Source organism: Haliotis cracherodii, unplaced genomic scaffold (genome assembly GCF_022045235.1).
Source record: "Haliotis cracherodii isolate W230 unplaced genomic scaffold, xgHalCrac1.p SCAF_3, whole genome shotgun sequence".
NCBI classification, from domain to species: domain Eukaryota; kingdom Metazoa; phylum Mollusca; class Gastropoda; order Lepetellida; family Haliotidae; genus Haliotis; species Haliotis cracherodii.
The window spans coordinates 73,192,242-73,216,459 of NW_027266286.1; the positions used below are offsets into that span (position 1 = coordinate 73,192,242).

General features: G+C 41.6%; 1 protein-coding gene across 2 annotated transcripts; it reads right to left on the bottom strand.

Annotated features, from left to right (window-relative positions):
• On the bottom strand, positions 1–21,528 carry LOC139475130 (lambda-crystallin-like). Of its 2 annotated transcripts, none has more exons than XM_071258389.1 (6): positions 21,415–21,528; positions 3,525–3,759; positions 3,037–3,198; positions 1,942–2,136; positions 1,668–1,773; positions 1–509 (listed from the first exon to the last, which is right to left on the bottom strand). In XM_071258389.1, the coding sequence occupies exons 1-6, from the start codon at positions 21,477–21,479 to the stop codon at positions 289–291; spliced, it is 984 nt and encodes a 327-aa protein (XP_071114490.1). In that variant the 5' UTR covers positions 21,480–21,528; the 3' UTR covers positions 1–288. The 2 variants fall into 2 exon arrangements, with proteins under 2 accessions (XP_071114490.1, XP_071114489.1); XM_071258388.1 differs by lacking the exons at positions 1–509; positions 1,668–1,773; positions 1,942–2,136; positions 3,037–3,198; positions 3,525–3,759 and adding exons at positions 5,525–6,241; positions 6,976–7,081; positions 7,398–7,592; positions 8,173–8,334; positions 8,480–8,714.
• Between the last annotated feature and the right edge of the window lie 2,690 nt (positions 21,529–24,218).

Here is a 24,218-nt window from a genome sequence, read left to right on the forward strand (position 1 = left end):
TATTCCTTTACTCAGATACTTACAAATATTAATTTACAAACATGTACGTATATCCGAACCTTGCAGTTTCTAAAAAACATTTCACATAAATACCTAATTAAATACCCCTATCATGTTACCAGTGTCACACATGGGAGAAGTAAGAAGTCGCCTCGTACGACAAACATTGTCACCTTTTACATCAAGCATGCGTTGTTGAAGACCTATTCTACCCCGGATCTTCATGGGTCAGACGTAAGTAATCAGCATGCTCAAAGGCCTGGTTAATATGTTTGATATCCCATATTTCTACAACTTGACAGAGTCCAGGTCTGCCTTGAGCTTCCCGAGTGCCGCCAGCTTGGCCTCCCGAGTCCTCCTGGCCTTCTCCAGGCTGTCCAGGGGCACTTCCTTCACCATCTCCCCCTCGATGTGCTCGGCCAGAGCCCCGCCCATCTGCTCAGGGGCACCGAACGACTGCTGGACCCGGAAAATCATGTCTCCATACCGCTCACAGTAGCTTCCAAACCCTTATGAGGAAAACATGTTATTAAAAAAATAGTCAAATCAATTCATCGAAACGTCCTGTATGTATATCTTGGCTTATACATTTATGTTTCACAAACAATAATTGTTGCGATGGGCAGATTCATATACCCTTCTTCACTGGGACGGACAGACTGATACACCCTTCTTCACTGAGACGGACGTACTGATACACCCTTCTTCACTGAGAAGGACGGGCTGATACAAACTTCTTCGCTGAGATGGACAGACTGATACACCCTTCTTCACAGAGACGGACAGACTGATACACCCTTCATCACTGAGACGGACGTACTGATACACCCTTCTTCACTGAGAGGGACGGGCTGATACAAACTTCTTCACTGAGACAGACGGACTGATACACCCTTCTTCGCTGAGACGGACAGACTGATACACCCTTCTTCACTGAGACGAACAGACTGATACATCCTTCTTCACTGAGACAGACGGACTGATACACCCTTCCTTACTGAGACGGACGGACTGATACACCCTTCTTCACTGAGACGGACATACTGATACACCCTTCTTCACTGAGACGGACAGACTGATACACCCTTCTTCACTGAGACGGACAGACTGATACACCCTTCTTCACTGAGACGGACAGACTGATACACCCTTCTTCGCTGAGACGGACGGACTGATACACTCTTCTTCACTGAGATGGACAGACTGATACACCCTTCTTCACTGAGACGGACGTACTGATACACCCTTCTCCACTGAGACGGACGTACTGATACACCCTTCTTCACTGAGATGGACAGACTGATACACCCTTCTTCACTGAGACGGACAGACTGATACACCCTTCTTCACTGAGACGGACAGACTGATACACCCTATTTCACTGAGACGGACGTACTGATACACCCTTCTTCACTGGGACGGACAGACTGATACACCCTTCTTCACTGAGACGGACGGACTGATACACCCTTCTTCATTGAGACGGACGGACTGATACACCCTACTTCACTGGGACGGACAGACTGATACACCCTTCTTCACTGAGACGGACGGACTGATACACCCTTCTTCACTGAGACGGACGGACTGATACACCCTACTTCACTGAGATGGACAGACTGGTACACCCTACTTTGCTAAGACGAGAGATGGCTATTCCTACGTACCTTCAGCGTTGAGATGTGCAGTCTGGAAAGGCCCGTTGAAGGCATATCGCCGTCCAAGTCCCGCAGACAAAGCCTTATTGACACCATCAGGGCTTAGGAATCCACCCTGCGGGAGATGTAGACAAAGATGAGCAGTGGTTTAGATGGGTCCCTGAAGCTCGAAGACAGCTGCACCATCTACAGGAGTCAAAGCTCGTGTCTACAATAACGACAAAGTGATGTTTAAGTCTGACAAACGATTCTCAACAAAGGCGAACAGGACAGGGAGTCGTACCTTCACGAGTCGGTAGCTTTCCGCCATGATGGCAAATTGCATTCTGTTGAGGACAAATCCTGGGATTTCTGTCTTGAGTGTGATGGGAGACTGTCCGATCGCCTTCATCAGGTCCTGTGCCCGAGTCATGGTTTCCGGGGCTGTCCATGGAGCAGGGACCAGCTCAACAGCCCGCGAGTAGAAGGGAGGGTTTGTCTGGGTGGAGGATAGAATGTCGTGATGATTTTTGTTTAATGAGCTACATTTTTGGAGCTACATTGAGCGAGTGAGTTCGGCTTTAACGCCGCGTGTAACAGTATTCCAGTTATATCACGGCATGTCAGATTTATGTAAGAGGAAAGGCCGAAGCGCGGGTTATGTGCTGACAAACCCAGAAACATAATCGGAGCGACGGATTCGAACCCACGATCATAGGTTTCTGGCTACCCAACGGACGAAGCTCCGCACACGAATTGCGGCGCCTTTGACCACTGGGCCACCCGTGCTCCCGAGCTCCATTGACATCTTGAGACGCCGTACCTCGATTACTCTCCCACATGACATAAGACAATAAAACTGATCTACTGATGTATTGATATACTGGGTATGTTTGCTTAGGATTACAGCAAGTAAAAAAACCCGACGTGATTCAGGAATATGACGCAGGTAGAATGCTGCTTGTTATTTAAGAACTAAACTACAGGTGGGAGTTATTTATCGTACAATAAAACACTGCAGGGAGAATACACGATGAGGGACGCAGCCCCGACTGGTTTATTCTCCCTGCAGTGTTTTGTTTTACGATAAACAACGACCACGAGTCGTTTCATTCTTATATGAGATATCAACATTTTACAGCCTATAAATGTCTATAAATTGTACATGTGTGCTTTACAAACATTTACCCGTATTTGAATAATGACGACTCCCTGAACACAATCCGACCTTGGCAATGTTAGACAACTCCATTTTATTTACGACGTCATCAAGTTGCGAGTGCATGTTCGAATCTCAGAAATGACGTCATGATAGAACAATGTTGTACCGTGAAATAAACCACACTTCGTTCTTCATTGGTCTTAGCGGTTTTATCGGGTGGCTTACATAAGGACTTACTGGGTGAACGACAAGGAAATTCCCCTTGTGTTTAAGATTTCGCGACAGGTCTGAAGGCAGGAGGGAACTTGACGAGCTAGCAACAGTGGTGTCCAGGGAACAATGTTGATCCACTTGTGTTAAAACCTGCTGCTTTATGTCCTTGTCTTCCGGGACACACTCCTGCCAAATACAGACATAAATATACAGAAACTTCAGTGAGGTTGTGAGATGAATTTCAGGCCGCCTTTAGCAGTGTTAAGTTATACAACTTGTTGTCAACTTTAAATGAATAGGCGTACGTGCTACTGTCTGAATCGTTGAAGATTCCAACACCTAAAATACATGTCTTCGTATGTCCGTAGAAAAACGTGGCATTCACTCACTCACTCAACATTGTCCGTGGTGTCTTGACTAAACGGGCGTCACCCAAGCGCGGATGACGCTACTTTCCAGCATAAATCAACTGTCGAAATGCTGCCCTTACATTCATACCACTTTTGACTCACCTGGACCCAGATGGCGCCGGTGACACACTCCCCCAGGTCTTGTACCCCCCGTATCCTCCCCCACTGCTCCTCCACCCCCAGCGTACCACGGAGAAGGCCGCCACGTGACAGACCGTGCAGCTTCTCCAGCAGTGCCTCAAGAGTGCGCGTCACGCGATCAGGGATGACGTCATACAGCGCCACCTGGTAGCCAGCACTTGCAAACAGCATCGCCCAGCTTCCTCCAATCTGGCCACTGTAGAAGCGAAAAACAGGTACAAACTAACAGGTTGTGTGTTAAAACAGCGTGAAAGTAGCCTAGGTTATCATACAGCGTTTGGATTTAGTGAGTTAGTTGTGCTTAAGGCGCTTGGAGCAGTATTCCAGGTATATCACAGCGTTAGTCTGTCATACAGACCTTGATACAAATATATCCAATACAGCCCATGCAAGTCTATACTGTTTGGCAAGTCTAGATTACTGCAGCATCTGAAAATGAAGAGAGTCTCTGTGCTCCTTTATGTTATATTTTTATTAAGATAATTTAATAACTGTTTGTTTTTTCTGTAAGATATGTTCATTTCAGAGACTAGATGTAAGCACGGACTTGGTTATATAGGTCCGTGATGTTAGTCTTATCACAGCGTGCCAGCTTGATGGGAGAAAAGCCCGTCACAGAGATAGAATACATGTTGTACCCAGACACATGCACAACACAGAATGAAGCGGCGGATGAACACTGTGTGAACACCGGGTGAACACCGGGTGAACACTGTGTGAACACTGCATGAACACCGGGTGAACACTGCATGAATACCGGATGAACACTGGGTGAACACTGGGTTAACACGAAGTGAACACTGGGTTAACATTGGGTTAACACTGGGTGAACGCCGGGTGAACACTGGATGAACACTGGATGAACACCGGGTGAACACTGGATGAACACCGGGTGAACACTGGATGAACACCGGGTGAACACTGTATGAACACCGGGTGAACACTGTGTGAACACTGCATGAACACCGGGTGAACACTGGATGATCACCGGGTGAACACTGCATGAATACCGGATGAACACTGGGTTAACATTGGGTTAACACTGGGTGAACGCCGGGTGAACACTGGATGAACACCGGGTGAACACTGGATGAACACCGGGTGAACACTGGATGAACACCGGGTGAACACTGTATGAACACTGTGTGAACACCGGGTGAACACTGGATGAACACCGGGTGAACACCGGGTGAACACTGGATGAACACTGGATGAACACCGGGTGAACACTGGATGAACACCGGGTGAACACTGGATGAACACCGGGTGAACACCGGGTGAACACTGGATGAACACTGGATGAACACCGGGTGAACACTGTGTGAACACTGCATGAACACCGGGTGAACACTGCATGAATACCGGATGAACACTGGGTGAACACTGGGTTAACACGAGGTGAACACTGGGTTAACATTGGGTTAACACTGGGTGAACGCCGGGTGAACACTGGATGAACACTGGATGAACACCGGGTGAACACTGGATGAACACCGGGTGAACACTGGATGAACACCGGGTGAACACTGTATGAACACCGGGTGAACACTGTGTGAACACTGCATGAACACCGGGTGAACACTGGATGATCACCGGGTGAACACTGCATGAATACCGGATGAACACTGGGTTAACATTGGGTTAACACTGGGTGAACGCCGGGTGAACACTGGATGAACACCGGGTGAACACTGGATGAACACCGGGTGAACACTGGATGAACACCGGGTGAACACTGTATGAACACTGTGTGAACACCGGGTGAACACTGGATGAACACCGGGTGAACACCGGGTGAACACTGGATGAACACTGGATGAACACCGGGTGAACACTGGATGAACACCGGGTGAACACTGGATGAACACCGGGTGAACACCGGGTGAACACTGGATGAACACTGGATGAACACCGGGTGAACACTGGATGAACACCGGATGAATGTGGAGCCTCGTAAAACAATAACTTAAACACTCATATTCTTTAGTTATTTATTCTGCAAATACACTACGAACAGGGTTGTCTCTACAGAGATGTTGGCTGTTGTATCTGCCTACTTTCATCATCCAACTAGGAACACCCTCGAACAACCTGATATTCACATATGAAAACCCTACCAAAGCTGAAATGTCCGTTAGAACCTATATTTCCCCTACTGGTGCCTTCCTAAATCTGATATTCCCGTACGATCACCTTCCCAAACTAAATAGCCCTCCATTAACGCCCTGCAAACCCCGATTTCATCGTAGAAAAACCCTCCGAACACTTATCTCCCCGTAATAACTACCACCAACCCTGATCAACACGCAATAACACCCCCGTCAACCTGGACATCCCTGGAGGCCCATCTCCCGTAGGAACCCTCCTCTACCCATGCTCTATTATTTCAACCATGTTATCATAAGGATCTTAGGCACATGGCCAATTCACGGGGTGGATCTAATTGCCCCCGCTTGGTGTCGCTTCTTCTCTGTCCAAGTCCCGGATGAGACGAGACAAAGCTGCTAAGCGTTCATCTCGCCACTGACGTTTCTCCTGGAGTTTGTCAAGAGGGCAGAAGAGCTCTAGTTGCTGGCACATCTTCTCTGCTGTCGGTCCCCCCATCTTCTCGGGTGCAGCAAACGTTTTCTGTACTCTGTAAACAGCCTCCCCATATTTGTTGCAGACATCCATGAACCCTGGAACGGTCATTATTGATGTTTACATCCCAGAACACCGAAATATTAAGTACATTAACAGGGTATACACGCCATCTCTTTATACATTCCATCTTGGTACCATTCCTCACTCGTAATAGGGAATAAATGCAATGCGATCCCTATGACCTTCAGTGCTAAGAGGGGAATACCCTAATATACCAAAACAAGTTAGAGATTCTTTGAATGACAAGCTATCTTTACGGCACTGTGTGAGTATATTTGAACTGTGTGAGTATATTTCCCATATGACACTGTGTGAATTTTGAAACAGATTTTCAAGACTTCATGAGCAGTCAATATAGAGACACGTCACATCACCACCAGCCCACCCCACCCCCCTCACAGACACACAACCACCCCTCGTTCTCTCATTAGTGTCATTGTGCTTGAATACAAGCAGAATCGCAAAATTATTGTGATGTTTATTACATGAGCGAGTGTGACGTTTCCACAAAACAAACTACGCGAAACCTCGTTCTTTAGAGTGAGTGAGTATAGTTTTACGCCGTCTTTAGCAATATTCCAGCAATATCACGTCGGGGAACACCACTAATGGGCTTCACACATTGTACGCATGTCTGGAATCAAACCCGGGTCTTCGGCGTGACGAGCGAACGCTTTAACCACTAGGCTACCCTACCGCCCCTGTTCCCGAGACGTTCACTGGGTAATCAAAGCGTAGCTGGTGATACACCTCTGGCCTCTCGCCTCACCGTCTGCATTGAGATGTTCAACCTGGAACGGCCCGAAGAAGGCGTACCACATCCCTAACCCCTCCGTCATGGCGACCTCAATGGCTTCAACGTCACACACGTCATTCTGGAAAAAAATATATCGAAAATTGTCCCCTTGAAAAGAATAATCATGCTTCACACTGTTGAAAATGTTATATGTCCTAGTGTATAGCAGCATACATTATGCTATACATTACTATCATGCACCATTATCATACAGCTGTACAGATATGAATCCAATTATACTCGGTGTAAAACATAATACGCATTAATGAAGTGCACATTAAAATGTTTATGTACTATTAAATATCGTGATTTTTGTCGTTATACTATTAAACACCATCCACGTTCTATCTGTTTTATATTCTGTTTGTATTGACTGTATTTTTGGCAAGTTCAACCTTTATAAGGTCGTAGGCCACGCTCAGTATCGCAAACTGGATCCTCCCCACGGCAAACCCATCCACCTCCTTGTAGAACACGATGGGCACCTGACCAATGGCAGCCATGATCTCGGAGGTGGCAGTTGTCACATGATCAGCAGTCCAGGAAGCGGGCACAAGTTCCACGACTGGGACATAAAATGGAGGATTAGTCTGAAACAGATGAAGATGAAACCATGACAACCAGCGCAGTGTCACCAGGGGATGCTAGATGCAGCATCACTCAGATATCGACAGTTTATTTCTCATTTGCACAAATACATACCATGATGCGATAAACAGAATCTCAACACGGATGTTTTGTAAAGGACCTTCCTACATTCCGATTTCCTGGAGTTGAGTCAGTGAGTGAGTATAGTTTTACGCCGCTTTTAGCAATATTCCAGCAATATCACGGCAGGGACACCAGACATCGGCTTCACACATTGTACCCATGTGAAGAATCGAACCCGGGTCTTCGGCGTGACGAGCGAACGCTTTACTGTTTACAAGGTTTAGTCAGGAAGTAACAAAACAAGACTGATGCGCTTCCAGGAATTTGTCTCTGTTGGACTTGTGGTCAGATGTGATGTCTTTCTTTATGTGAGTGAGTGAGTGAGTAGGGTTTAACGCCGCTTTTAGCAATATACCATAATATACCGGGCACACCAGACATGAGCGTCACTCACTGTAGCCATGTTTCTCAATGTGACACTAGGTATCTCTTTATAGGTAAGATGGCCAGATATCTTACCGGATGTGCCACCAGGAATCGGTCTTTGTTTGTGAGGTGGTCAGACAGGAGAGACGGCATCATCGCGCTGGTGGAGCTCGCCAAGATGGCTGTTGACGTCATGGCCGCATCCACATCCAGCAGCACGGCTCGCTTCAGCTCCCTCTTCTCGGGAACACATTCCTGCCGTCACAAGCAAACCATCACACATACATCTTGCTGATGATTCAGAGTTCTCGAGCAATCGTGTAACTGCTTAAACTGTATTTACAACAAATGTATTACTCGTTAATTGACATTCATTAAACAATACAACTATCAGATTTACCTGTATGTACACGGCGTCGTTGACCGCCTCCAGCAGAGATGTGCTTGTGGTAATTCTCGAGAACTGGACATCAGCGGACAGGGTTCCTCGACCTAAGCCTCGCTCTGATAACATCGTCAGTTGTTTCTGAATGTCTGTCATGGCGTCCTTGACCTGGCGCGAATCAGTGTCAAAGAGGGACACGAGGTAGCCGCCCGAGGCAAATAGCATCGCCCAACTTCGTCCAATCAACCCACTGACAATGATACAAACCCAAAGGTCATTCGAAGAAGGCGGATGCCTTAATGCTTAACATGAACTTCATACGTCACACATAGCGATCAAGCTGTGCCTCCGTGTTTCACACGTTTTTACTTATCCTCCCTGTACCATACATGCCTATCTATGTTCCCTGTACCATACATGCCTATCTATGTTCCCTGTATCATACATGCCTATCTATGTTCCCTGTATCATACATGTCTATCTATGTTCCCTGTACCATACACGCCTATCTATGTTCCCTGTATCATACATGTCTATCTATGTTCCCTGTATCATACATGCCTATCTATGTTCCCTGTATCATACATGCCTATCTATGTTCCCTGTATCATACATGCCTATCTATGTTCCCTGTATCATACATGCCTATCTATGCTCCCTGTACCATACATGCCTATCTATGTTCCCTGTATCATACATGTCTATCTATGCTCCCTGTATCATACATGCCTATCTATGTTCGCTGTACCATACATGCCTATCTATGTTCCCTGTATCATACATGCCTATCTATATTCCCTGTGTCATACATGCCTATCTATGCTCCCTGTACCATACATGCCTATCTATGTTCCCTATATCATACATGTCTATCTATGTTCCCTGTATCATACATGCCTATCTATGTTCCCTGTATCATACATGCCTATCTATGCTCCCTGTATCATACATGCCTATCTATGCTCCCTGTATCATACATGCCTATCTATGTTCCCTGTATCAAACATGTCTATCTATGCTCCCTGTATCATACATGCCTATCTATGTTCCCTGTACCATACATGCCTATCTATGTTCCCTGTATCATACATGCCTATCTATATTACCTGTATCATACATGCCTATCTATGCTCCCTGTACCATACATGCCTATCTATGTTCCCTATATCATACATGTCTATCTATGTTCCCTGTATCATACATGCCTATCTATGTTCCCTGTATCATACATGCCTATCTATGCTCCCTGTATCATACATGCCTATCTATGCTCTCTGTATCATACATGCCTATCTATGTTCCCTGTACCATACATGCCTATCTATGCTCCCTGTATCATACATGTCTATCTATGTTCCCTGTATCATACATGCCTATCTATGTTCCCTGTATCATACATGCCTATCTATGCCCTCTGTACCATACATGCCTATCTATGTTCCCTGTATCATACATGTCTATCTATGTTCCCTGTATCATACATGCCTATCTATGTTCCCTGTATCATACATGCCTATCTATGTTCCCTGTAACATACATGCCTATCTATGTTCCCTGTATCATACATGCCTATCTATGTTCCCTGTATCATACATGCCTATCTATGCTCCAAGTATCACACATGCCTATCTATGCTCCCTGTATCACACATGCCTATCTATGCTCCCTGTACCATACATGCCTATCTTTACTCCCTGTACCATACATGCCTATCTATGCTCCCTGTACCATACATGCCTATCTATGCTCCAAGTATCACACATGCCTATCTATGCTCCCTGTATCATACATGCCTATCTATGCCCTCTGTACCATACATACCTATCTATGCTCTCTGTGCCATACATGCCTATCTATGCTCCCTGTGCCATACATGCCTATCTATGCTCCCTGTACCATACATGCCTATCTATGCTCCCTGTACTATACATGCCTATTTGTGCTCGCAATATCGAATATTCATATGTTTCACCCTGTATCACACATTTCTTTCTGTGTCGCTGAACCACAGATTATAAAGCGTCGAGGCGCTTGTTGCCTTACCTATCCTTGGTCTTTTGTAAACTAATATGATATCAAGAGTGAGTGAGTTTATGCTTTACGTCACATCGGCAATATTTCAGCCATATCGTGACGAGTATGATATCAAGAATTCAGTTAATGCGTTAATACACATATAAAGTGAAGCCTAGCTTCACACAATTTAGTACAATAGGTTTTCCACGGTTCATCCCAGACGTACCGTCCCAGATTTACCGCCTGTCAGATATGGGAACCGCATCCGTGGTCTAGAGGTAGAGCGTCCGCCCGGAGAGCGGAAGGTCCGGGGTTCGATCCCCGGCCGCGTCATACCAAAAGACGTTAAAAGATGGTACTTGTTGTTACCCTGTCTGGCGGTCGGCATTAAGGGGCTAAAACAAGGACTGGTCGGCTCGGAGTCAGTATACTGTGTCTGAGTGAGGTATTCATGTTAAACTGCGGCATGGTATCTCAGAGTGCTAGCACTATAAATCGGCATCAGTCCGGACTAGTACAAGCAGCCACACACACGTGTGCATGCACGTCGCTATATAAGTGCAATAATCTTGGACGCGACGTTAACCCACCTCAGATATGGGGTCTTGCCAAAATATGGAAATTAACGAGAGACAAACACCTGCACTCGGCCCATGATAGCTGACAGGATCACAGTGTATTGTTGATTTGCTGTTTTCGTCCTCCCAAACTGAGGATGTTCTGTGTAGTAGTATTACACTGATGGTGAAATAATCTATTTAACTATTTTAAACTGACTGTTTGAGTGGCATTCTAGAAGTTGGTGAGTATCTAAGAAAACGTACAACTTTATGGATAACAACTTCTGGTTTATTGCATATAGCGACCTTTCTATGTATATTCTTACACAGTTATAAAGCTAGATTGACAACCAGGTGATGAACGGTTTATATCCATGACATGGTGTGATAAGCAGCATATTAACATAGACAACAACAGGTAATAGATAACAACAAGCATACAGATAACTGGATGAAGCCAAACGTACAGTAAGAATAACACATAGTACACAGGTTATAAAACACACGTTGCAGTGATCAACAGAGATGAAAGGCAATACATCTCGTTTGCCTATGAAGACCTAATCAAGACTATTTTAATAAGGATCCAGTCAGCTTGTCACAACTGTCACATCCTTTTTATCCCTACTGTACATCTAGCTATTTGTAAGAATAACAAATAGCACACATGTAATGAAGCATTAAAAAGTATCCTTACTATTTATTCCGCTAAGTCCATGTGTTAAATATAATAACCTTTATTCAGACTTGTTTGAATGTAACATCGGTATTCGCCAAGGTTGTGTACTCAGTCTCTACGTATTTTCGATGTTTATTAATGAGCTGGCAGAGGAAATCAAAGCGTCTTGTAGTGACGGTATCCAGTTTCACCCAGACGTAGTACATTTGTTCCTTTTACTTTTCGCTGATGATGTTATTCCTATTTCTGACACTCTTGCTGGGTTACTATATATTGCTGTAACTACCAACTAACTATTAACCTGGATAAGACAAAAGTTTTTTAAAGAAAGGAGGTATTCTGGCGAGAATTGAAAAGTGGTATTACCAAGAGAAGCTGTTGGAGTATGTTTCATGTTATACATACTTGGGAGTTACTCTAGGTAAACCTTTGTCCTGGGTTCCACGTATAGAAAATGCTAGTTCACGGGCTAAGAAGACATTGTTCAATGTTTTGAGATCACCCTATTAATTTAAGACAATTCCTTATGACCTGGGCCCCGTTCCTCAAAGCGATCTTAGCGCTACGATGATCGTAAACCTATGTTAGAGTATGGGACTTACGATCACCTTAGTGCTAAGATCGCTTTGTGGAACGGGGCCTTGTTCCTTAACACATTTGATACACATCGTATTTAAAGAAAACTGGTCCGTTAAAGTCAAACACTTTAACTGTATTTTCTTAAGAAAATCTCTGTCAGAAGTGTTGGGTCCGACTTGGCCCGGGCTGTCAAAATCAACTTAAACCTCACAGATGTATATTCAAATGTATTCACATCTATAAACGAGTTAAATATCTACCTATAAACCACGTTATAGTGTCTCAGTACATTGTATATAAAGAAAACTGGTCCGTTAAAGTCAAACACTTTTACTGTATTTTCTTAAGAAAATCTCTGTCAGAAGTGTTGGGTCCGACTTGGCCCGGGCTGTCAAAATCAACTTAAACCTCACAGATGTATATTCAAATGTATTCACATCTATAAAGAGTATAATATCTACCTATATACCACTTTAAAGTGTGACAGTTCGCTGTATTTAAAGAAAACAAGGTGCTCAAAGTGAAGCCCTTTTCCCTCTACATTCTCAACATAGTCTCTATCAGAAGTGTTTGGCTTGTGTTGGGTCCGACTTGGCCCGGGCTGTCAAAATCAACTTTAAACTCACAGATGTATCATCAAATGTGTTTATATCTATACCTTGTTTTCTTTAAATACGATGTACTGTGACGGGAACATAAACATTATAATGCTAATGATGATGATAGTTGTTTATGATGAGGATGATCACCATATTTTAACGTCTATGGTGTGATTAACAAGGCGGCCTTTCATGATTGAATTTAATCGTGCACTATTGCACATATTTATTTATCTGAAAATCCTCTTGTGAAGCTGTCAAGACTGAAAACAAGTCATTCAATGGATTTTCCTAAACGACCCATTGATGCAGTACTGAATATCAATGTTAATGTTTATTTTGTTGATGGTGCCATATCAAATCGACCCAGAACCAGTCACTTGCCACTCCAAAACGTCAATGTGTGATTTTGTGTCAAAGTTGATGTCCAGCTTGACACAAACACAGTATCTTTGGCATGGTTCGATCCTCTTGTTACCGTAATGTGTGGTTTTGACTCCGAGACCATCAATGGTACGACCCAGAATATACATAGGGCGTCGTGGGAAATGATATTTACATATAAAATTCTTTGGAATACGCCTACATACAGAGTCAGACGTATCCAAGCGAACACACCTGATATGGTCCTTTTTGATAAATCCAATGAAAGCATTGTATGACCGATTTATCTGTTCCTTTTGAAACTAATGAGATTGAGGAGAAACAAGGCAAAGACAGTATGAGGACCGTACTAACGAAATGTCAAGCTAGCTTCCCAAGTTGTTATACTCGCCATTCATGACAAGAAAATTCCCGTTTCCTGACACTTAAAATAGTGTTTATATTAATTAAAATGCACACATCTCCAAATATTCGAAATATTCCAGTGTCCATACCGTCCACTATCCTTGAAGGATAATGATGACGTAGACGACAAAAACGACAACGACAACAACGTTAACGATGTGCTGGATTGACTTTCAGAAAGCATATGATTCTGTCTGTTTGGGAATGTTTGGACATGTTGTGGAAATTTACGTCAGTGTCCACATCGTCCACTGTCCTGGAAGGTGTATCTTGCCACATATGTTAGCGGGTAGAGACACAAAACCAAATAAAGACATGACACATGTGTATGCAAACAATTTGGAATAATATGGACAGTTTACAATCCTAGACACGTTCCACATTAAGCCATGTTAGATCATGTTTTCACTACTGTTTTATGTATGAGAATACAAGAAAGTACGTATTTGTCAGACATTCAAACCTCGGGTTCAGCAAAAGTTTTCATATCTAATTTTAGTATAAATCGTTAGGAGTTTTGCGATCAGGGTATTAGTTGTCAATTTTAGGTGCTTAAAATGCACTTTAATGAATCCTTGGAGTCTGTAACCTTGAGAAACGTTGTAATGTTATTAATACAAAAATCAGTAAAAGTTAAAGCATATATTTTGTGACCGGAACTAGCATGTTCGAGGTAAAGCTTACGTTTTGTGTACCATCAAAAGCATGACAGTGATGACATTTCTTCAAAACATGACAAAATCCCTTTCATCCACAACATGAGAGATATTGACCACGAATGTGTATACCGAACTCTCGAACCTATTCTCCGATCACAACCGCCTCACCATAAAAAATACATATAGATTTGGACCTGTGAAGATCAGGGTTAGAACAGATCTTCAGCAACCAATGCTTGTATTAAAAGGTGACTATGGTTGTCGTTAAAGGCGACTAACGGGGTCGGGTTGGTGGTCAGGCTCGCTGACTTGGTTGGTTGGATGCATGTCATCTTATCCCAATTGTGTGGATTGATGCTCGTGATGTCAATCACTGGATTGTCAGGTCCAGACTTGATTATTTGCATGACCTCCGTCATATAGCTGGCATATTGCTGAGTGTGGCGTTAAACAAAAAAACAAACAAACAAAACATATAAATTTAACCGCTTATTTCAAATTCGAGATAAAAATACATAGCGCCATCCTGAAATCCCAATCTGACTTTACAATCGAACTGTGTACCATGATATCGAAGTTTGAATTTGCTACCGTGACAGCTTTAAAAAATCTTAATTAGAATTTTACTTAACTTTAAACATTTCTCCTCGATACAAGTTCAGGAATCCGTAATGAAGTCAAAGAAAGTGATCATTTGCAACATTGTCAAACTAGGTTTCATCCACAGAAACCACGGACCTTTTTCGCAAAACTAAAATTCAACTCAATCCTTCACTTGTTTTTCTGTCACAATGTTTATTGATTATTACCTGCGAAATACATTTGAATTAGTCATCGAGATACATTAACTTTCAATTAGCCACACCTTACACCTGTTGTATTCTGAAGTTATCGTCTATGCAATCGTATTTCTATGGATCTATAATACACAGTCTGTAACTCAGTTTTATTTCGCTGATTGAGTTTCTACATAGGTGAACAGGGACATTTATTTTACATGCAAACAACATGTTATTCGGGAAAATATAATTACATGATAGGGGTTTGTGAGCACACAAATAATTATTTATTCAAACCCCTTTCCTTTAAAAAAACATATATATTAACACGCACAAATGGTTTTTACAAACAATAGTTGATTTTATGCTTCCAAACAAACCACACGCAAGCTATTGTTGAATTTTAAAATATAGCCAAGGTTAATGTATCCACAATCATATTTAATCACAAATATCGTTCTGTTCTATATAAATGTAACAAGTGAACTAACCATTTCAGTGGATCTCAATATGGACAAAACTGTTGGAGATGTTCAATGAGTGAATGTTTATTTAATGAAGTAAAAACGTAGATTCTTTCTTTTGGTAAATACATGTAGCTGTACATCTTATAGATGTTCCAAGAGAAAATAATATAATATTACTTACTTACTTACTTACTTATATTGGAGATTTAACGTGCGCTTTCCGACTGCAAGCGTATGTCGCACACGGGCCCGGCCAGGCCTTTTAATGTGTTTCCAAAAAGGGGAAAAGTGAGTTTGTGCAACCCAGGAGGGGGGCTTTAGGGGTTGCTTATATAGTAATTTTGAAATTTTGAGATTTGGAAAGAATGCCAAGAGTGGGTTGGGGACGAACTAAGGGAGCTGTGTGTGTTGGGTGGTTATCAAATAAGGTAGTTTTGGTTTTAATATTTTATTTGGGGTTTAAATGCGGCTAATTAGTCCTGTTTTTATTAGGTATATGCCTAAGGCTTTGAATTTTTCTAATTTATTTTGTGGATTTAGGATTGATTCTAGTGTAAGTCCGTTTTTAAGATTTAGGGTAGTCTGTAGTGTTGTTCGGTGTGTTTGGTAATGTGTGCAGTGAATGAGTACGTGTTCTGGTGTTTCTAGTTGTTTGAGTACTTTCCTTATTTGGCTATTTGAGTTTTGGTATATATTTTGCCATTTTTTGTTGATTTTTTGTTTAGTGACACTTTTGATTTCTGATTTTGAGCTGGGTAAGTTTAAGCTTATTTCTGGGAGTTTAAGGGATAATTTTGCTGCTTTATCTGCCTTTTCATTTCCAAAGATTCCTACGTGGGCGGGGATCCAAATGAACTCTATTTGTTTACCTGCCCTAGTTAAGTTGTTTGAGCTATTGAGTTTTTGATTTATTAGTTTGGGGCGGTTTTTAGTGTTTTTATTTTTGAGGGCTTGTAGTCCACTGAGGGAGTCGGTTAGGATGAGGATTTTTTGGTGTTTTTTAGATTGCTGATTGTGTAGTGCTGAGGCCATGCCCATTAGTTCGGCCGTGAATATGGATTGGTTGTTTGGGAGTCGGTAAGATTGTGTGTCTTTGGTTGGTTGTGCGATGTGGACTCCGAAACCTGTGTGTTTTGAGATCATATCTGAGGATCCGTCTGTGTAGATGTGACACCAATTTGGCTAATTTTCATGTATGTATGCTAGTGTGGTGGTTTTAGCGATGTTAGGATCGGTCTGTTTATTTAGTGTATCGGCTAGTGGTGTGTCTATTTTTGGTATTTTAAGTTTTGGAGTGAAGATATTGGATGATTTATTGTTTTGTTTAAGATTATTTATTTTGTGTTCGTTTAGGTAATTGGTTATTCTTTGGGAAATTGGAGTAAGTAGTGGATGTTTCCGGGCTAGGGCTTGGTTTCTAGGGCTAATATTTTGTTTTATTAAGTTTTCGATTAGTGTGTTTGATTGGGACGCGGCCCAGAAGTTTAGGGTAAGTTGTTCCCTACGTAGTTTAAGTGGCATTTCTCCTGTTAAGGCCTGGAGTGAGGTGGAAGAGGTGCCATGTTGAGTTCGTGTGATTAGTTTTAGGGCCTGATACTGGATTGAGTCTAGTTTTTTAATGAGAGAGTTGTTTAAGGTGTCGTAAATGGCACTGCCATAGTCTAGTTTGGATCTAATTAGTGATATATAGAGTGAGAGGAGGGTGTTTTTAGAGGCCCCCCAGTTGGAGCCGGTTAGGCATCTTAACGTGTTTAGGTCTTTGCTGCATCTGGTTACAAGGTTTTTAATGTGAGCATCCCAGGTGAGATGTTCATCGAAGATTAATCCTAAGAATTTGGTTTGTTTTGGGAATTTGATTGGTTTGTTGTTTAGTTGGAGGTTTAGGGTGGCGGGTTGCATATTTTTGTGTTTAAATACTATTCCTGTGTTTTTTTCTGAGTTTAGGGAGAAGCCCCGTTTGTCAGCCCATTCTTTTATTTTATTTAGAGATTTTTGTAGTAAGTTTTGGGCCATTTTAATGCTTTTAGTGCGGATCCAGAGGGCTCCATCATCCGCGAATTTTGATGTGTTTACTTTGGGGGATAGTCCCTCGAATAGATCGTTAATCATAATATTGAAGAGTGTTGGGCTTAGGATGCTGCCCTGGGGAGTGCCATTTTCTAGGGGACATTGGTCCGATAGCGTTTGGTCTATGCCCACGGGGATTTTGCGGTTTGTTAGGAAACTTTGGATGTAGTTAATTATTTGACCTATAAGTCCTATTTTTTGTAGTTTTTGTATTAGCCCGTTATGCCAAACCATGTCGAATGCTTTGGAGAAGTCTAGAAAGATGCCTGTAGTATATTGTTTGTTAAGTTGGCCTGTTTTAATGTCCTGCTCTAGTCGGGCGAGGTTATCTAAGGCTGAGCGTCCAGGAGTGAAACCGCTTTGGTCTGGATTTATTATGTTGTTTTGTTCTAAGTAGTGTTGTAACCTGTTTTTGGCCATTGATTCCATTACTTTGCATAAGTTAGAAGTTAGGGAGATTGGTCTGTATGAATTAGCCTGGTCAGCTGGTTTATTGGGTTTGGGGATTGGTATGACCAGGGCTTGTTTCCAAGGTGATGGGACCTGTCCGTTTAGATATATGAGGTTATAGAGTTTCAGAAGAGTTTGGAGTAGTTTGGGTGGTAGTTGTTTAATTATCTGGTATGAAGTAAGGTCTAAGCCTGGGGCTGTGCCCTTTTTCCTATTTTGTAGGACGTGGAGTAGTTCTTCCATTGTGAAATGGAGATTAATTTCTAGGTTATTATCTTTTGGCTCTTTGGTAAATTTGGTTTCTGCTTTTAGTTGTTCCTGGAATTTTTGGTTGAAGTTACTATTGCTACTGACGGCCGAGAAGTGATTTGCTAGGTTATTAGCTTTTTCAGTAGGGTTTGTCGAATTGTTTACGTTGGGAGTTTTTTTATGACGTTTAATGCCCCTAATGGCGTGGATTTTGCGCCAAACTGTTCTGGCGTCTGTATGATGGTAAATTTCTTCGCAAATTTTTTTCCAGTCTCTTGTTTTAGCTGTTTTAACTAAGCTTTGTACTTTGTGATTTAGTTCATGTGCTATGTTTAGGTGTTTGAAGTCACGTTTGGCTTTATTGAATGCGGATTTGCGTTTACGCCTAGTTTGTTCTATCTCCTCGTTCCACCAAGGAACCGAGGGTTTGCCTATGCTGGTTGTTTTGAAAGGAATGGAGTTGTTTGCTGCGTTTATTATATAGTCAGTGAGGTTTTTACAGTAGATTTCGGGGTCGTTACTTTCTAGGTCAGCTAGGTTAGCCTGGTTGCAAATGTCCTGAAATTTGTCCCAGTCGGCTTTGTTGTAGTGGAATTTAGGTTCCTGGTTTGGGGCTGGTGTTGGGATGTTTACGTCTCCTATAGTTATATTTATGGGGAAGTGGTCACTACCTAGTGGTACCCCGTGTAATATAATATCTACCTATATACCACTTTATAGTGTCTCAGATCGCGGTATGTAAAGAAAACGTGGTGCTCAAAGTGAAGCCCTTTTCCCTCTACATTGATGATACATCTGTGTGTTTAAAGTTGATTTTGACAGCCCGGGCCAAGTCGGACCCACCACAAGCCAAACACTTTTGATAGAGACTATGTTGAGAATGTAGAGGGGAAAGGGCTTCACTTTGAGCACCTTGTTTTCTTTAAATATGATGTACTGTGACATCATAAAGTGGTTTATAGGTAGATACAATACTAAGCTACAGATATAAACACATTTGATGATACATCTGTGTGTTTAAAGTTGATTTTGACAGCCCGGGCCAAGTCGGACCGAGCACAAGCCAAACACCTCTGATTGAGACTATGTTGAGAATGTAGAGGGAAAAGGGCTTCACTTTGAGCACCTTGTTTTCTTTAAAAACCGCGATCTGAGACACTATAAAGAGATATTTAGGTCGATATAATACTAATCTACAGGTGTGAATCCATTTCATGTTACATCTGTTAGGTTTAAGTTGATTTTGACAGCCCGGGCCAAGTCGGACTGAACACTTGTGAGACTGTTGAGAGTATGGGACGAAGAGGTCTACTTTAACCAACGTGTCTGCTTTATACACGATGAACAGTGACATTATTAAGTGGTATTGACATAGATATAGTACTATCTTATAAATATAAACGCTATGCCGACAGATGGAAATTTGTATCGCGATAGATAGAAGTATTTGATATCGTTTTAAATCTTATTTCGTTTAACGATTGCTCTTTTACATATTACCTAGAACAACGACGCTTACACACAGCTCCACTTTCTGGATTTCAAGCGATTTACTCCGAAATACCTAATTATGTTTCACGTTTTTGGTTGGTGATTGTTCAGTAATGTCATGTGTGTATGTTGCATCAATAATATGTAGGTATGATCGCCGATAATGAAGTAATTAGCCAATAACACTTTGGCCCGTCTTGGCCCGGCCCGGCCCGGCCCGGCCCGGCCCGGCCCGACTTTTAGGCAATGCCCCCAGATTGCACCAGTTCTACTTCATGGCGCGGAAATATGAGGTAGATAAATTTAAACAATTGGAATCTGTAAAGATAACGGCATATAAGAGGTATTTTTTAGTAAAGATGTTTACTCCAAATTATGTTGTCCTCTGTGAATGTGGTCGGTTTACATATCAACAGCTAACGTGTAATTACATACTGGTTCACGTCATTAGCAACGCCAGATACCCTAGAAAAAGTTACACTATTTTAATTCAAACTGCAAACAATGTTAAGATTAACTGGGATTCCAAACTGAAATCTTTGTTATATCGCTTTGGATTTGGATATGAATGGGAAGCTCAAAATGTTTCATTAAAATAATCGTTTATTTCAGAATTTGTTATCAGACTAAATTTGCTTTTGAACAGGACTGGCATTTCTCATTGTCAAACAATTCTAAAAAATAAATTTATCCTTCTTTTAATTCACTTCTTAATGTTGAACTATATTTGAAAGAAATTACCATTGTAAGTAAAGATGTGTTCCAAACACATTCGTTATTCATCCAACACTAATGTCTACATCTCAGGTAAAGATAATTACAAATCGTGCTATGTACATTTGTCATGCCAACAATCTTAGGAAATAACAAACTATGTTCTGTATTTCTTAAATTTGTTCTGCACATTACGTTTTTACTGTGCACAGTTGGATCAATTGTAAGCTGTGAGTTTTGGCCGATGGCCTACATCTACAATCTGCATTTGTGATAAGCAGCAGATAAACATAGACAACAACAGGTAATAGATAACAAATAGCATACAGATATAGATGAAGCCAGTACAGTAAGAACAACACATAGCACACAGGTAATGAAACACACGGTACTGTGATCAACAGGGATTAAGGGTATAACATCTCGTTTGCCAATAAAGATCCAATCAAGCAATAGGCTGTTTTGATTAGGATCCAATCAGCTTGTCACAGCTGTCACAACTGATGAATACCGTTTTATACTGATTTATTCTGAATACAATACGTTACGAGATAGATATGTTCCATTCAATTTCGTTATTCATCCAACACTGTTTAAGTTGAATTCGTTAATGTCTACATCTAATGTAAAGATAATTACAAAACTTGCTATGTACATTTATCATGCCAGTAATCTTAATCATCAGCATCAGCACAATCTGAGACTCATCTCTGTGACATTCAACTTGAAGATAGTGACATTGAATACCGTTTGCAAACTTTTGAAATATCGAGTTATAAGCACATGAAAACACTGATTTTATGCATCGCGCCAAACTTAGCAAACATGAATGCAGTTGTATTTTTCACCCACCTGCCAATAATGGCTATTTTGTCCCCCTTCAGCTCTGTCGTTTGTTCTGATTGTTGTGTCGCCATGTTTGGGGTGTGTCGAGTGATGCACAATCACGTTTATCAGCCTGCAAGCCCTACTTGTCAACTAGCGGTCTCCTCGTGAATGTTTATCTTTAGATATAGGGCTGTTGCATACCGTAGCTGTCGTCCTGGACAAATGGATATAGAAGCATACAGTATTTGCTATTAGTGATCCGTAACATGAGACTATGCCATGAAATAGTATACCAATGTTACCGTGTGATACAGAACTTCTATTACATGTATGTATTATGTTAATATAGTTGGTTTTATCGCCGCATTGAACAGTATTCCAGTTTCTTCTTTGATAACTTCTTTGATTTGCATTGAGAAGTTGGAGTACTAAGTAAGGGTAAGAAGTTATGGATGATCCTTATGGGCCATCCGTGCCTCCTCTGAACAAATCTAACTCTGATGTTTTACAGGTAATTAATTCGAAAGCATATAGTGGAAATGTAATAACTCCACTAATTATGTATAATTTAGTTATAAAATACTATACTGAACCGCAAAAGAAACGTCACCATGGATAGATATATGAGAAACCTTATTTGTCCAAACACTGTAAACATACTTTGAGACATATCAAAAACATGAAACTTGGCAAAACTGACCATCAAGGTTAAAATTAAAGTGTCAAATTTTCTTAAAGTGAAACACAACAGTTGTCTCTGAGAAAATGGCATCACAAGTCAGTATCTCGTGTGTTCGCCATGAGCATTTATGACTGCCGTGAAACGTCGATACATGGAATGGATGAGGCGGTTGATGAAGGCCATAGGTACTTGAGCCCACACTCTGAGGAACGCCTGACGCAGTTCAGCTGTAGTTGTCGGCCTTGGTCGGACGTCATTCAGCCGTCTTTGAATCTCGTCCCATAGGGGCTCAATGGGATTTAAATCGGGACTGAGGGCAGGCCACTGCATGGTTCTCATGCCATTCTGCTGGAGGAAGTCTCTTGTTGCTCTCGCAGTGTGGTCACGGGCGTTATCACGCTGAAACTCGTGGTTGCGGCGACGTGCCAAATGAGGTATGGCGTGTGGTCTCAAGACTTGATAAATGTACCGAGCTGCTGTGACACCATCGCGTCTCCCTGGACCACAGGACCACAGGGCCGACCCTCTGTGCAAGACCAATTCCACCCCACACCATGATGCTCGGATCACCCCAGAGTCTCTCTCAACAACACAAGCATCCGAATAACGTTCCACACGGCTTCGTGCATTTCCTCTGCAATTAGAGGACCGTATCTGAAACAAGTGCACAAATCATCAGCATACAAAAGCAAAAAATAATTCCAATAAATCCTGATGAACAAAGATTTCTCTACTTCCAAACTGTTGGATATCATTCTCCAACAGATTGATAAGTAATGAAAACCAATCAATACTTAAAATAAAGCCTTGTCTAACACCACTGGAACAATTGAAATAGTCCGATATATTATTCTTTGAAATTTAAACCGAAGATAAAACGTTTTGGAATAAATATATTTTATAATAGAAAATATTTTCCCATGAATTCTTTTCGAGTGAAGTACCAACCATATCAACCGAATCGAACGCCTTTTGGAAATCTACAAACAGGCAGGAAAACCTTCTCTTTGGTAGTATAAGGGCGTATCATCACATTGATCATCTTCCCGAGGCAAGAGAGTTAACTGACTATAAAAGTCCAGTTTCCACTTTTAAAGTCAGTTAACTCTCTTGCCTCGGGAAGATGCACATTGATTAACAGACTGAAATACAGTTTCGCCTTGGAATTAGTATGGAACATTAGGTATCCTTTTGGGTAGCATCGGTAATGGTGAAGAAGTTTGATAAATCACTTGCTCGGTATTGTGCGATTTTCTTGAACACTATTCTGACTTGTAACACAAGCTGAAGATTTCACTTGAGCATTTCTTATTTTGTCGTGTGCACTGTTTATGTTACAGTCAATGTGTAATATGACTAACATTTTCAATTCAATAAACGCCTAAATATTCAGTTATTTTACAAATTGACTGAACAGTCTGTCCATTTATTTTGTCATGATAACAAATTCCAAACATTTTGATAATTAGTCTATTGTGATGTTTTGAAGCCGTTTAGAACTTCTTAATCATTTTTAGTCAATCTTTTAAATAAACGGAAAGAGTTTTCAGTAAATTTGCGAAATTACTGATTATAGACATTTAATAAATTACAGTGAATCACATTTTACACATTGGCTGCAACATATACACGCCTACAAACGAAAAGGCTTGTGAAAACAATGACTGAGTGGTATCTGTCTCGAATCGGAGAACTTCCCGACGATATTGCAGAGGAAATAGAATGATTCTGTTCAATGCTATAGGAAATTAATGAAAACAAAATGCTAATATCATAATTACAATTGATCAAAGTTTTATTCATAATATGAGGCAGTTATCTTGCTTGAGGAATGTATCCGTAGACATCCATATAAAGAAGCAATATCACATACATCTGTACCTGTACAAAGAAACTTGTTCGATGTCACGTGTCTTTGTAACAATCTAATATTTTAAAAAATATATAGCCTTTTTGGACATTTTAACTCGTGTTCGTTTCTCAACTGATCACGTTAATTTGTTTCAGGTGTTTCACACCGGTGTCGAGTGTCATTAGTCAGCAGAGCTAGCACACATGACCACTATTTTAACGATGTCCACGGTTCTTGAACAAAATCCATTAGTGGTACGTCTTGTGGAAAGATAATAGAGTTGTGTACCTTTCG